The following is a 14,700-nucleotide window of genomic DNA, read 5'->3' on the forward strand; positions in this document are numbered from 1 at the left end:
CCTTGTAATAAAATGCTGTACAAATGGAGGTGGCAAAAGGTCCTGTCACAGAACACAGAGAAACGTATCTGTGATATCCATGGTGTACTTGCAAGGCTCGCCAACTTTTTTTTTTCTGGCCTCCAACAGAGGGAGGGAGGGAGGGAGAGAAGTAGGGAGAATGGGAGACAGAGAGAGAAAGAACCAGGCAGAGGCCTCTGACCTGAGCAGAATTTAGATGGATTCCGGGCCACAAAATCTGTGTCTTTGATTTGTCATCTGTAATCATCTCTTAGAAAAAGAAGGAAGATGACTAAAGAATGTGATGTCTATCTATACATAGCTAACAACCCTACATGTTATCTTAGGTGACAAGTGTGGCGATGCAGCTGGGTGGAGTTGCTTTCCTCGACTACTAGGGTTGCTGATGTATTTGGTTGTCACGGGAAATTGCCTTATTTTCATTCACCTACAATTCTTGGGAAGAAAAGCTGCAAAGCGAATTGATGACTACTTAAATCAGGCTTTAGTTTGGACTCAGTTACTTCAAGAAAGAACATTTATCTTTTTCTGTTTTATGAAACATGGCAAGAATAATAACAACAAAAAAAATACTCCTTTTAAGTATGTACTTTTAAGAGAATATATGTTACCCATTTAAATAAATTCAACTATTGGGGCGCCTGGGTGGCTCAGTTGGTTAAGTGTCTGCCTCTGGCTCGGGTCATGATCTTCTGGTTCCTGGATTTGAGCCCCGAGCTGTCAGCACAGAGCCTGGAGCCTGCTTCAGATTCGGTGTCTCCCACTCTCTCTCTGCTCCTCCTCCGCTCATGCTCTGGGTCTCTCTGTCTCTCTCTCTCTGTCTCTCTCTCCAAAAAAAATAAACATTAGAAAATTTAAATAAATTCACCTATAGAGAACAAATGAATGGTTATCAGAAGGGAGGTGGGGGATGGGTGAAACAGGTGATGGGGATTAAGGAGTGCACCTGTCCTGAGGAGCACCAGGTGCTCTGTGGAAGTGCTGAATCACTATACTGTACACATGAAACGAATATTATACTGCCTGTGAACTGGAATTTAAATAAAAACTTTAAATAGATAGATCGATAGATAGATAAATAAATAAATTTAACTCCTTTATAAATTGTTTCATTTTCTTCTCCCCGTAATTGCTTCAAGTAAAAAAGATTATTATCAATTGTCAGGCTTTCTCTTATTATTCTGCCATTTCTCTTTTGGAATCCCTCCTGGCTTCCTCATACTACAGAGATCCAGTGTCAACATCATTCCCTCTGATGTTACCAGCCTTACTCTTGCCCTTTCCTAAAAAGCCTCACATTCTAAAACCAACAGAAAAATTAAAACCAGTATTATTTCCAATGTGAAGATATGGAGAACATGAGAAAAAGTAATTACTTTTTTTAAAGATTATTTATTTATTTTGAGAGAGAGAGAGAGGGAGAGAGAGCACACTAGCAGGGGAGGGGCAGAGACAAGGGAGAGACAGAATCTGTGCTGTCAGCGCAGAGCCGGATTCGGGGCTTGACCTCACCGTGAGATCATGACCCAAGACAAAATCAAGGGTCAGACACTTAACTGACTGAGCCCCCTAGGTGACCCTTATGAAAACTACACATTTATTTAGTGTCAAAGCTGGATAGTACTCTGGCCTCCAGGTAAGAAGGCTGTCACGTTGAGTTCTTTCGCAAACCAATCTTGAACCAAGGATTTAGGTGCAAAGAGTTTAATTGGGAAGTGATCTCAGGAGGCATTATGAGTGAGAATGTGAGGCAGTTTACCTCATGGACACCTGGGCCCAGTCTTGCTGGGACACCTTTGAGAGACTGTGGGAATTAAGAAACACCTTGGGATTGTCCTACCATGGGCCAAGGATTCTTGGGCATTTATCCATCATCTCCCATTCCTCATGGGTTAATTAATGGAAGCTCTCAGCACTAACTCTGCTTCCTTCCCACCCCCAAACTAGCTGAGATTCTCTTGTGGCAGCAAATGTCTTCAGACACAGAGAAGCCATTAGTGTATACAGAAACTGTCTGCATGACACTTCCAGGGCAGACCAAGGGGAAGAGGGTTGCATAGTGTCTACAATAGGAGTGCATGATCCACACATGAAATGTGGTCCAGTTTGACATCTAGCGCTGGATCTAAGTTCTTTATCAGATGTTCACTTAAAACCTAAGTGACAGGGGCGCCTGGGTGGCTCAGTCGGTTAAGTGTCCGACTTCAACTCAGGTCACGATCTCGCAGCCCGTGAGTTCGAGCCCCGCGTCGGGCTCTGGGCTGATGGCTCAGAGCCTGGAGCCTGCTTCAGATTCTGTGTCTCCCTCTCTCTCTGCCCCTCCCCCGTTCATGCTCTGTCTCTCTCTGTCTCAAAAATAAATAAACGTTAAAAAAACCTATGTGACAAATTAGCCTCTTTTCATCACAACTTTCACATGAAAATTAGAATACAGTTGATGTTTTATTTTTTTCCCCCTGGGTGCAGAGTACCTGGATTACCATAGCTATACCTGTCCCCATACTGCTCCACTGTAAACTTCTATGGCCAAAATGGCTGTGAGGGCGGCAAAAGCGAAGGCCAGCCTTGTTTGTTATTGAATCAGAAGCTCATTACATAAGAAAAGAACTCTGCGACTTAGAAGGAACAGTATCTTGCATCTGCAAAGAATAACTTCCAAGCTACCTCTGAAAAATGTTATAAAAAGAGACAATAAACTTGAGCGAGATGCAGATTTAGCAGGAATGAGTTGAAGGAGCAGATATTTCCTTTCAAAGCCATGAATCCAAGAACCACAGAATCCTAAATAGAGTTGTCAGATAAAATCCAGGATGCCAACTAAGATCTCAATTTCAGATAAACAGTGAATAATTTGGGACATACTTCCACTAAAACAGTATTTGTTGCTTATCTGAAATGCAAATTTAACTAGGTTTCTTGGATTTTTACTTCCCAGATTTGGCAAGCCTACTCTGGGCCAATTATGAAGGTTATTCTGTGTGTGTGTGTGTGTGTGTGTGTGTGTGTGTGTGTGTGCGTGTGTGGTTGTGTGTGTGTGTGTGTGTGTGTGTGCGTGTGTTTCTTGATGGACTGAGCAAGCTCTTGTTCCTATAGTAAAACCCAGAGCTAGTTTTATAATGGCTATTAGAATGAAGCACTTTCAAAATTCCAACTCAGAAATAACTGTCACTATTTGTAGGCAACATGACTTTAAACACACAAGATCCTAAAGACTCCACTGAAAACTGTTATAACTAATACTTACAGTAAAATTGCAGGATACAATAACATTATACAAAAATGTGTTTATACACAGGAACAACAAACTATCCAAGAGAGAAATTAAGAAAACAACCCAATTTACAATTGCTTCAAAAAGAATAAAGTGCCTAGGAATAAATTTAACCTAGGAGGTGAAAGATCTATATACTAAAAACTACAAGAAATTGATGAAAGACTGAAGAAGACACAAATAAATGGAAAGATATTTCATGCTCATTACTTGGAAGAATTAATATTATGAAAATGTCCTTATTACCAAAGCAATCTACAGATTCAATGCAACCCACATCTAAATTCCTATGGCATTTTTCACAGAACTAGAACAAACAATCCTAAAATTTGTACAGTGCCATAAAAGACTTGAGTAGCCAAAGCAATGCTGACAAAGAAGAACAAAGCTGAAAGCGTGATCTTCTCTGATTACAAACTATATTACAAAGCTATAATAATCAAAACAGCACGGTTTGGGCATAAAACACACACACACACAGATTGAGGGAATATGATAAAAATCCAAGAAATAAATGATGCATATGTGGTCAGTTAATTTACAACAAAGGAGGCAAGAACGTACAATGAAGAAAGGCCACCCTCTTCAATAAAGGGTGTTGAAAAAAGGGCAGAGCCACATTTAAATGAAACTAGACAACACTTATACCATACACCAAAATTAACTCAAAATGGATTAAGACTTGATGTATGAACTGAAACCATAATACTCTTAAAAGAATACATAAGTGGTAAACTCCATAACAGCAGTCTTGGTGATGATGTTTTATTTTGTTGGATTTGACTCTAAAAGCAAAGGTAATAAAAGCAAAAATAAACAAGTGGGACTACATCAAGCCAAAAAGCTTCTGCACAGCAAAGGAAACCATCAACATAATGAAAAGAATAACCTAATGAATGGGAGAAGATATTTGGAAATCATATACCCAACAAGGGGTTAATATCCAAAATATATAAAAACTTAAAGGACTCAACAACAAAAACACAATCAGATTTTAAAATAGGCAAACGATCTGAATAGACATTTTTCCAACAGGCACATCAAAAGATGCTCAACATGACTAATCATCAGGGAAATGGAAATGAAAACCATAATGAGCTCTCACTTCACATTTGTTAGAATGGCTATTATCAAAAAAACAAAAGAAAAGAAAAGAAAAGAAAAGAAAAGAAAAGAAAAGAAAAGAAAAGAAAAGAAAAGAAAAGAAAAGAAAAGAAAAGAAAAGAAAGGAAAAGAAAAGAAAAGAAAAGAAAAGAAAGGAAAAGAAAAGAAAAGAAAAAGAAAGAAAAACACGAAATAACAAGTGTTGGGGAGGATGTGGAGAAAAAAATAACCTTGTCCACTGTGGTTAGGAAAGTAAGTTTATGTAACCGCTATGAAAATCAGTATGAAGTTTCCTCAAAACACTAAAGATAGAACTATCATATGACCCAGCAATTCCACTTCTGGGTGTTTATCAAAACAAAATGAAAACAATAACTCAAAAAGATATATGTCCTCCTATGTTCATTGCAGCATTATTTACAATAGCCAAGATATGGAAACAACTTCAGTGTCCACTGATGGATGAGTAAAGAAGATGTGGCATGCGTGTGTGTGTGTGTGTATGTATTTATACATACATATATACATAGTGCAATATACTCAGACATAAAAAATGAATTCTTGCTATTTGTGACAACATGGATGTACTTTGAGGGTATTAAGCTAAGTGCAGTAAGTCATACAGAGAAAGACAAATACCATATGATTCCACTTCTATGCAGAAGATAGAAAACAAAACAAATCTTACAGATAAAGAGAACTAAATGGTAGATGCCAGAGGGGAGAGGGGTGAGGAGGTGGGCAAAACGGCTGAGGGACAAACTTCCACTTCTAAAACAGTAAATCATCTGTATGCAATGTACAGCCTGGTACGACAGTCAGTAATATTGTAGTGCATGTTTGAAAGTTGCTGTGAGGGTCCATCTTTACAGTTCTCATCACAAAATAAAAAAATGTACAACTCCGTATGGTAAGGAATGGTAACTAGACTTATTCTGATCATTTCACAGAGTAAACAGATTTTTGAATCATTATATCATATACCTAAAATGTGTATTATGTTATATGTCAATTTTATCTGAATTTAAAAAATGGATACTGAAGAAAAAAAGAAAGAAACCTGTAGAAATCCTACTCACAGAAACAACAAATGCTTTTTGGCGACCAAAGAGCATAACTTGTAAATATACCAATAAACTGAAAAAAGATACGATGGAAGTATTGCAAATAATAGATTCTGTATTTCATAGAAAAGCAATGTTACAGATGTTCATTTTAATCAAACTTCGCCTGTTCTAAGACTTTCTGAACTGAAGGTAAAAACGTACAAAAAAATCATGTCTTATTAGTTAAATTTGCATTGCAAGTAATCCCTACAGAGTCCCTCTTCCAAGAAACCAAAACTTTAATAAATCACATATCCAGTGTTGTTGTCCTCCAGGAATGCATTTGATATTTTTTCAAATATGAAAAGCCTAATTATGCCACATTTGAAAAACACAAACGTTTCAGAAAATATTAGGTAAAAATGACTCTCAAACTCTTCTTAACTGAAGCTTTAATTCTTTCCTACCTGTAAACCCTGATATATGTATAAATGTGTGTATATAAAACACATATGTATACACAGAGTTTGTTCTCCAGAAGAAAGCAAACAGCATTAAATATACTAACCTTATGTTGTTGTACTTGGCGTTTTAGGTCTTCAATATCAGGTCCAAGGGGCTCTTTCTCCATTTTCCTTGTTCTCTCTTCTGTTTTAGTTAGCCAATCATTTAACTCTTTCAGTTGCTGATTCTGAAGATCCATTAGAACTTTATGTAAGCTGAAAATGTGAACGATGTCTATTACTACCTCTATCAAAATAACTTTACTTATTATTATTAAACCTAGAAGATAAAACTGTTGATATTTTAATCTATGGCATGTTCACATTGTTTGGCATCTAATAGACATTAAGAAGAGAAGCAGAGCCCATGATTAATCACCACTGAAGTTATTCTTTCTCCAGCTTATTATAGTTCATACATCTTGAGTTTTAGAAAGTTTCACACAACTAACTAAATGTGAACATGTTAAGTAAAGTGTGACCCATCTCTGATAATTGAACTAACAGCATATCCTGGAAATGGTTCATCTAGATCTCCATTATTTTAATATGTATGGTGATTAAAGATGGCCACAAATTTTTTGCCACTCTGCCCCAGAATCTACTTCCCATCCTCATGAATATGGACTAGCCTTGTGATTTGTTTTGACCAACAGAACATGGCAGACGTGACACTCTACGAGTTCCAAGTATAGAAGCTGTAAGGGAACAAGGAAGCATTTATGCTCTGTCTCAGAACCCAGCTGCCATGGTGTTAGAAGACCAGGCTACACTCCTGAATGATGAGAGGCCATGTTATAAGTGACTCTAGAGGATAAAATGCTATCTTAAAAGTTGAGCTTCCTGCTGAATGCAGGCCAAAGAGTGACCTCAGCCATATCACAATTGCAGAACAACCACCGAGATGAACCCTGGCCACATCCCTGCTCTACAGAATCATGATGTAATTATAAAGTATTGTGTTAAGCCACTAAGATATAGAGACATTTGTTATGCAGAAATAGATAAGTGACACAGATGTATTGTTTACAAAGATGTAAACAACAGTGGGCTGGGTAATGAATTTAAAGCCTGGCTATATGCCCTAAAACCAACTTAAACCTTCTCAATTAGATTGCCAGCATCAGAGACAAGGGACAACATCTTGCTTATCAATCTGCATGGTGAGGATGAAAATTAAAACAGGTTATTTTATCCATACAATAAAAATATGAGACTCAAATGAGAAGTGTTAATACCTATTTTGAAGTAAATGTTCTTCATGAAGACAGGTTTAAAGCATTTTTAGGAAACTACAGTAGGCTGAACATTAATCTTATAACACTAATAAAGAAGACATGATTTGAATTAGGAATTTACTATTGTGATTTATAAAATTTTTACCAGAAATTTCCATTAGTCAGCAGGTTGGAACACACAAAATACACACGTAGTTGAGGGTTTAATATAATTTAGATTTCACCATTTACTGATCTTTTACCTTTCACAGACACATGTTCACTGAGGCATACTGCAGTCAAAAGCCTATGAGAATAAGCTTTCATTTATCAAGCAAAAAAGGCAGTCATCTTCTTTTTATGAGAAGTAACATAAATGAAGAAGCACCCATTTAATAAAAGCAAAAACTCAAAGATGCTAGTTTAAGCCTCTTTGATAAAGAATATCATCCTTACATTGTAAAGTATATAAATCATTCACTTTATTGGTTCAGTCTACCCCTTGAGAACTGACCCGAGAATAAGATTTCATGAGAATTAGCTACAGTATCACTCTTTACTTTTGTTGTTTTTCCTGCCCAGTTTGTCTTTACATTAAGATACAAATCTCACCTTTCAAAAACTGAAGAAAAATTCCCACAATGTTATTTCTACTTGAAGAACTATTACAACACACATTTGTTCAAGTTAATAAGCAATTTAATTTTAAAATATTTACTTCCTTTTTTGTAAACTTTTAGACAGACATTTCATTCAACAGATATTCACTGAATTCCACACCTATGCTGGAAACTCCTAGTGAGTAGGATGTCCCTGTGGGGAAGCCTCTGTGAAGAGTGAACTTTGTATGGCTTTCCTTTGGCCTTTAAGAACAATTTTTTAATGTTTATTTTTGAGATGGAGAGTGCCAGTGGGGGAGAGGCAAAGAGGGCGGCGGGGGGGGGGGGGGGGGGCGGACAGAGGATCCGAAGCAGGCTCTGTGCTGACAGCACGGAGCCTGATGTGGGGCTCGAATGAACCATGAGATCACAACTGGAGCCAAAATTGAATGCTCAACCGACTGAGCCACTCAGACGGCCCTAAGAATAATTATTTTCACTATAATGTTCAAAAATGTTTTTGCTTTCCCAAGGCTGTTACTTTAGAAACTCTTAATTATTCAGTAATGTCTGGTCACTATTTACTGCTTTTCGTGCAGGCGTTATATGGAGTAAGTTAATAGGTGGTAAAAGGTGCTATGCTTCCTCTGCTCACTGAGGCCTGCAAATAGAGAGCCTCAATATATGCAGGTGAATCGCAAGCCAGAGTTCTCAGAATGAGCAGCAGGGAAGTGAATGAACAGTGGCTCCTGGCAATGCCTGAGCAGAGACAGAAACAACCACTAGGAGGCACTGCTATCAGAAGCCTGTTTAGAAGCCTTTGCAACACAAATGCCCCTTTTTTAAATGTGGGAGAAGAAGGGTAACTTGAGAAAGGGGTGGGGGATAACTACCCCTTGGGTGAAAATATCTTTAAAATAAATTTTTAACTACATTGGTTAACATGTATTCAACACTTTTCGTGTGATAACTCTGTTAGTAACCATAAAATGCACTATTTCAGCGGATCCTAAATGATGAATGAGATCTATTTGTGCTTTGCAGAATGATTTTCATGGCAAAAGGAAAAACTTATGAAATTATTTTGGTATGTCTTGGCATATATCTATATGGCTGAACAATATATGCATGTGTATGTTTGTATACACACGTACATACAGGGAGTCTACATATAACTTCAATGCATATATAAAATCAAACAGTTTAGGATGAAGCTAAGTAAAGATAATTATTTTAAGAAGGAGTCTTAAATATAATAAAAGTGCAGGGACAACTGGGTGGCTCAGTTATAAGTGTCTGACTCCTGATTTCATCGCAGGTAAGATCTCATGGTCTTGAGATCAAGCCCCGTGTTGAGATCAAGCCTTGATGATGACCCTGCTTGCAATTCTATCTCTCCCTCTCTCTCTGCCCCTCTGTGGCTCGCAATCTCGCTCTCAAACTAAATAAACATTTTTTTTTAAAAAGAAGAGTGCAGATATGAATGAAATTGTGAAGGTGGAACATGACTGACATGTTTGAAAAACACCAAATAATTACATTTGGTCTTCATTATCACTTACTGAGGTAGATAATACCATTATTCTTTTATTTCTGAGGACAATGGAATTTGGGAAGGTTAAAGAACTTGCCCAAGTTGTCTCAGTGACAAGCTAAGACAGTATATAAATGCTAAACTATCTGTGACCCAAGTCTGTGCTCTTAACTTTGACTTATCTTCCTTCTTTATGGACTTACCTTCCTTCTTTATGTTAGGTTGGGTCATATGAAGCTGCTAATACATGAGTTTTCATTCCATGAAAATGACAATTTCATATTGTTCAATTTAAAATATTATTAAAGTGAAAAATAAATTCCACATTTCCAACTAACATTCTAAAGATGCCAATAAATTAGGGACATTTGTCAAATTCATAAAATAAAAATCTACCACCCATGGGCAAGAAAAGAGTTTGCTTTCTCCTTGGTTTCATTTTATGGTTTTCAGGTGGTCATTTGGAAAGGCCTGTAAAAGCGAAAGGAAAATGAAGGATAAATACGTGACTGGCAATGGAGGGAGAAGACCGTGGAACTAGAACAAACTAGTGCCAGACTGGAGATAGTTCTGACAACATCTAGAGGCAGAAGCATGTCAGGATATGATTCTGGGAACCGCTACAGCCAACTTCCAATTGTAAAATCATTTAAGGACATAAGGAGGCTACCAAAACCAATAAACTGAAAGGAACTAGAGACTATCATGGCAAGTGAAATAGGCCAGTCAGAGAAAACTATCACATGATTTCACTCATACAATGACCTACGACATAAAACAGACGAACAAAGGAAAGAGACAAACCAAAAAATAGACTCTTAAATACAGAAAACAAATTTGTGGGGCACCCGGGTGGCTCAGTCAGTTGAGCGCCCGACTTCGGCTCAGGTCATGATCTCACGGTTCATGGGTTTGAGCCCCCATGTCGGGCTCTACACTGACAGCTCAGAGCCTGGAGCCTGCTTCGGATTCTGTGTCTCCCTCTCGCTCTGCCCCTCCCCCGCTTGCACTCTCTCCTCTCTCTCTCTCTCTCTCTCTCTCTCAAAAATAATAACTAAACATTAAAAATTTTAAAAGAAAAGAAAAGAAATTCGGTAGCTGCCAGAGAGGTATTGGGTGAGGGGATGGATGCAATAGGTGAAGGGGATTAAGAGTACACTTAGCTTGATGAACAATGAGAAACATATAGAATTGTTGGATTATTTTATTGTATACTTGAAACTAATATAACACTGTATGTTAATTATACCCTAATAAACAAAAAAGAAAGAACCTCAGATTTTGATGGCACTATGGAGTCATATACTTAACGTATAGCTATCGCACCAGGGGATTTATTGTAATGTAAGACAATGACATCCTTATGGTTTTAACCAGGGCTTCCCAAACTTTAATGTGCATACAAATCACCTGGGGAATATGTTCTACTGTGGATTCTAAGTCTAGAGAGGGGCTGAGAGTCTTCATTTGTATGCCCAAGGGATACCAATGCTGCTGGTCCATAGATCACACCTTAAGAAATGATACTATAAGGCACTTGGACTTGGGTTATTTGTTAGTTGCAGTAAAAAAGCATTTTAAGGAATACCATTTTCCAAATAATTTTACTGAAGATCTGTCTCTCACTCCACACCCTGCTTCAGGGACATACCTCTATGAACATAAATTGGTGCAAACATAGAGTCTGCTTTACAGAGACTTTGTTGGACTGTAGAAAAGCATTTCTACTCTAGCCAGTACTGCCCAATAGATCTTTATAACAACGTAAATGTGTATCTGCATTATCCAATACTATAGCCACCAGCCCCGTGTGGCTATTGGACACTTGAAATATGGCTAGTGTATGTAAATGAGAAACTGAATTTTTACCCATATCTAATTATAATAATTTAAATTTGCAACTAAAAAGATGCATGTGGCTAGTGGCTGCCATACTGGAAAGCACAGGTCTACACCAACAGATAACTGGCTTGACCATAGCAAGGAATCCTTACTGGGCAGTCTTTATCCATAGTATTATATTATGTCACATAATATTTATAAGGAATTATATCCTGAGTTAAATTATCTAGCAATAAATATAAAAAGGATTTTCTGAAATTTTGGTTCTCTAGACAGATTTATACATGCCAAAACTGTACATGTTTTCTTAAATCTCAGCCTATATTTTATAGTCTAACTAGTGTTTCTTGGGCTTTATGGAAATACATTATAAAATATATAAAACTACTTATGAAAACATAATAATATGGTAGGCAATATACTAATAAATATGTAAATGTATAGACTTCATAAATCCTAGAGACTTACTATTAAAAATTACCAAGAAGGGGCGCCTGGGTGGCTCAGTCAGTAAGCATCTGACTTCAGCTCAGGTCATTATCTCGTGGTTTGTGGGTTTGAGCCCCACGTCGGGCTCTGTGCTGAAAGCTCAGAGCCTGGAGCCTGCTTCGGATTCTGTGTCTCCCTCTTTCTGGCCCTTCCTTGCTCACACTTGTCTCTATCTCTCAGAAATAAACATTAAAAAAATTAAAAAAAATTACCAAGAGGGCTAAACTATTTAATAAGCTAGGTTCTCAGGCCCAATTTCCTACACTCCATAATGACTTGCTTATATGCAATTCTCAAATAAGAAATACAACTAATGAAAGGAGGTAAAATATTAATGTGAATTTACAAATTACAAAAGAACCCTCAGTGGTGTTAAAATATGCATGTTATACATGCAAATACAATACAATCACATGATTTAAGCTGTCAATAAAACCTATATATTTGATTTAAGGAGGGCTACCAGTATGAATTAGAGAAACTGAATTTTTAATGCACTTTTTACTTTCAAATGCATGCCATTTTGTAACTAAAATCACACTGGTATTTATTATTATTATTAATTTATTTCCTTATTCAAACTGTTGGCCTGAAAATCTCAGCAAAATGGTTTTAATGACTAGATTATAGAGTTTTGATTTTAGCTCACAAATTGTTTATGTACAACTAGATGTTCTAGGAAGGCTGAAGTATACTTACATATGTAGTTATTTTAACCCCCTTGTATAGGTTTTTGTTTCATTTCCTCTGTTACAAAAGTGATCGATGAAGGTGATGTTTACACAGCAGGTGTTTATTAAAACTATCACAAAATGGTGATTTAGTGCAATTTAAATCCAACCAGGTGCTTCCAGTGAATATCCAGGGTCGAAAATGAGTGTGTTGCTTTAACTTGAACCAGAAGCATGGAGGCAGGTTTAGGACACATAAAAATGTCTTTACTGAATTATTTATAAATTAATAATACTACATAAGGAGTACATTATCTACTAAATAATCATTTTGACCTTGTACACTTTGGGACATTTAAATATCATTTTATATATGAATAACAAATTATATTTATCGTGTGTCAAGCAATAGATGTGTTACTATAATTAATCCTAATGATGCAGGAACTGATCTTAGCCCCAATTTACAGATGGGGAAACAAAAGTATACCTGGGTCAAAGGGCAAACAAGGGGAGGTGGGAAACTGGGACTCAGGTCGTTTGGCCCTCGGGCCTACTTTGCCATCATGCTGTACTGTCCGCACTGATGTTATTTTTTTAGAGCTGATTTTCATACCTAATTCCTCATTTCATTTATATCAGTAATTATCAGGATATAAAAACAGAAGGTAAAAAAAGGTCATTTAGTGGGTTTTTATAGTGATTGTCATCAATGGATAATTCTGTTCTTTGTTCTCACCAAAATGAAAAGTACGGTTGTTACTATTGAGACAAATGCTCTTAGCATAACGTTTACATTAATGGTAGAAACCACAATACACTGAGACCCGATTTTCCTCACACATATGGTGACAAGGTAAAATAAATGACCAGATATTTTAAATATTTATAATGTTTCACTAAATGTAAGAATCAGAGCATGATATATCCCAGGCAAAGCAAAACCGACAAAAAGAACCCCACCCTGCTTTAAAATAGGAAAGCGATATTGATTTTTTTAAAGGAAAGTTTCAGTAATGCATATACAAACATACGTAAAGGCTTTTGTTGTATGGCAGTAATGAATGGGCCATATGAAGCACATTAGTAGTTTTCAGCTCTCAAGGTTTGGGACATTTATCAATGCTCAATAATGAATACCGTGTGAAATACAAGGTTCAAAACCGAGAATCCAGTAAAAGCAACGACCTCAAATGTGTCCAACTTTCACCATCACTGTTACATGGATACCACCACCTTTCCCACCCCTGCGTCCACCACCGCTATTGGCCAGTTCCCACTCTGAATTTCTGAAAGTGTAGTATGTGCATCTGTGCAGTGGCCCCCCTGCGCCCCCCTGACTCAATAAATACATCCTCTTTCCTCCAAGTCCTAACCATCCCTTAAAAAAATCCGGCTGCAAAGGCTGACAGTGGACACTGGTCTTCGAGCTACTACCAGTAGAGTAGTTTCCATTGGAGAACGAAGAGAGGCAAAGGTCTAACCAAATCATATAAAGAGGCTTTCCTTGCCCCTAAAACCAATGCGTCCATCCTCCTCTCTACGGCACCACCACTCCCACCAACTGGTAGGCTGACATGTCTCTTGGGCCAGAAGAGAAAGCAAGAACAGGTCATGTACATTTATCAAAAGCTCCCACTAAGCCTGAAAGCGCCCTGCAGCTTGTATTACAGCTTGTATTACAGCCTGCAGCTTGTATTACAGCCTGCAGCCTGGTCTTGGAGGCCCCAGTGTTTACTCTGCGACCTCACAATAAGTATCTCAGAAAGAATTCACCTGCGAAGTTCCCCTTCCAACGGCTAGAAATAAAAATAAATTGTCAACCCTCCCTCAAAATTAAATGCGTATGAATATTTATTTGTTCACTGAATGGAATGTGAGAAATAGCAGTGTGCCTAAAAAGGATTCTGTGAAACAAAAATGAACCACTGTCTCCAAAGTCCTAATCTATTTTTCTCTTCTGTCCATATAACTCAACAGCAGTTTAATTATTGACATTCTTCAACTATCCAGAGCAAGATTAAAGTTCAAAATGCAAACAAATTCATTTGCATTTTGAAAGCATAAATTCAAAATAGTAACAGTAACACAATAAAGAAACTGCATGGCTGGATGAAAAGATTCTTGTGGCAAATACATTATGGCAACCCTCAATTCAATCTTCCTGATTAAATACTTACCAAGTAGATGAAGACACTCGCAGATGTCATCACAAACCAAGGACTACTATTAAATACAATGATTGAAAGATTGTTTAAATTATCCCTAGTAAGAATGAGAAATGTTGACACTCAGAGATCACATTCCTTTCTATGGCAATAGAAGCCTACTCAAATTCAAAAACTGTGTCACTATAGAACATCTGGCACGGTGCCTGGCATATACAAGACACATGACAAATAT

The 14,700-nt window shown here is 37.3% G+C and overlaps 1 protein-coding gene across 11 annotated transcripts in view; it reads right to left on the minus strand.

The window, feature by feature from the left end:
- The window catches only part of DMD (dystrophin), a 2,379,610-nt gene that overhangs the window by 1,443,018 nt on the left and 921,892 nt on the right, over positions 1 to 14,700 (minus strand). For all 11 annotated transcript variants that reach the window (XM_045050793.1, XM_045050788.1, XM_045050791.1 and 8 more), the window contains one exon: positions 6,011 to 6,161. In XM_045050793.1, coding sequence (XP_044906728.1) covers positions 6,011 to 6,161 — 151 coding nt within the window. The remainder of the gene's footprint in view (positions 1 to 6,010; positions 6,162 to 14,700) is intronic.

Source organism: Felis catus, chromosome X, assembly GCF_018350175.1.
Source record: "Felis catus isolate Fca126 chromosome X, F.catus_Fca126_mat1.0, whole genome shotgun sequence".
Lineage (NCBI taxonomy): Eukaryota > Metazoa > Chordata > Mammalia > Carnivora > Felidae > Felis > Felis catus.